Source organism: Octopus bimaculoides, chromosome 2 (assembly GCF_046866305.1).
Source record: "Octopus bimaculoides isolate indiv1 chromosome 2, ASM4686630v1, whole genome shotgun sequence".
Taxonomy (NCBI): Eukaryota; Metazoa; Mollusca; class Cephalopoda; order Octopoda; family Octopodidae; genus Octopus; species Octopus bimaculoides.
This window is the reverse complement of record NC_142929.1, coordinates 39,509,796-39,510,139: the sequence shown is the minus strand read 5'-3', so window position 1 is coordinate 39,510,139 and position 344 is coordinate 39,509,796. Positions and strand designations below refer to the sequence as shown.

General features: G+C 34.3%; 1 protein-coding gene across 1 annotated transcript in view; it reads left to right on the top strand.

Moving 5' to 3' along the window:
- The first annotated feature begins 213 nt into the window (after positions 1–213).
- LOC106874683 (innexin unc-9) overlaps positions 214–344 on the top strand; it is a 6,990-nt gene continuing 6,859 nt past the window's right edge. The window contains exon 1 of the mRNA XM_052976667.2: positions 214–335. Coding sequence (XP_052832627.1) covers positions 334–335 — 2 coding nt within the window. The 5' untranslated portion in view covers positions 214–333. The remainder of the gene's footprint in view (positions 336–344) is intronic.

Here is a 344-nt window from a genome sequence, read left to right as displayed (position 1 = left end):
TGCGAAAAGGCAATAGCCCCGAATTCTGAACAGCGCTCTAACTACTAGGTTGATATATGGTTAATGTACACAGATAGACAATTCCAGAGACAGATGCTATGACACTCTTTCAAGATAAAATTTAGAATATGTATTATTTATTAATATCCTAATACTTACTCAGATCCGGTCTCCGAATTGTTTTTACGCTATAATATTGTAAGTGCCTATTAAGTAGGCGGTACTTAAGTAAATACATGCCCATACTTGCTTTAAAAACCAATCTCTTCAAAGTTGTTCAAACATTTCCCTTGGAAAATACGTTTCTAAGCACGTATCGCCAGAAAAATTGTTATGTAAGCATA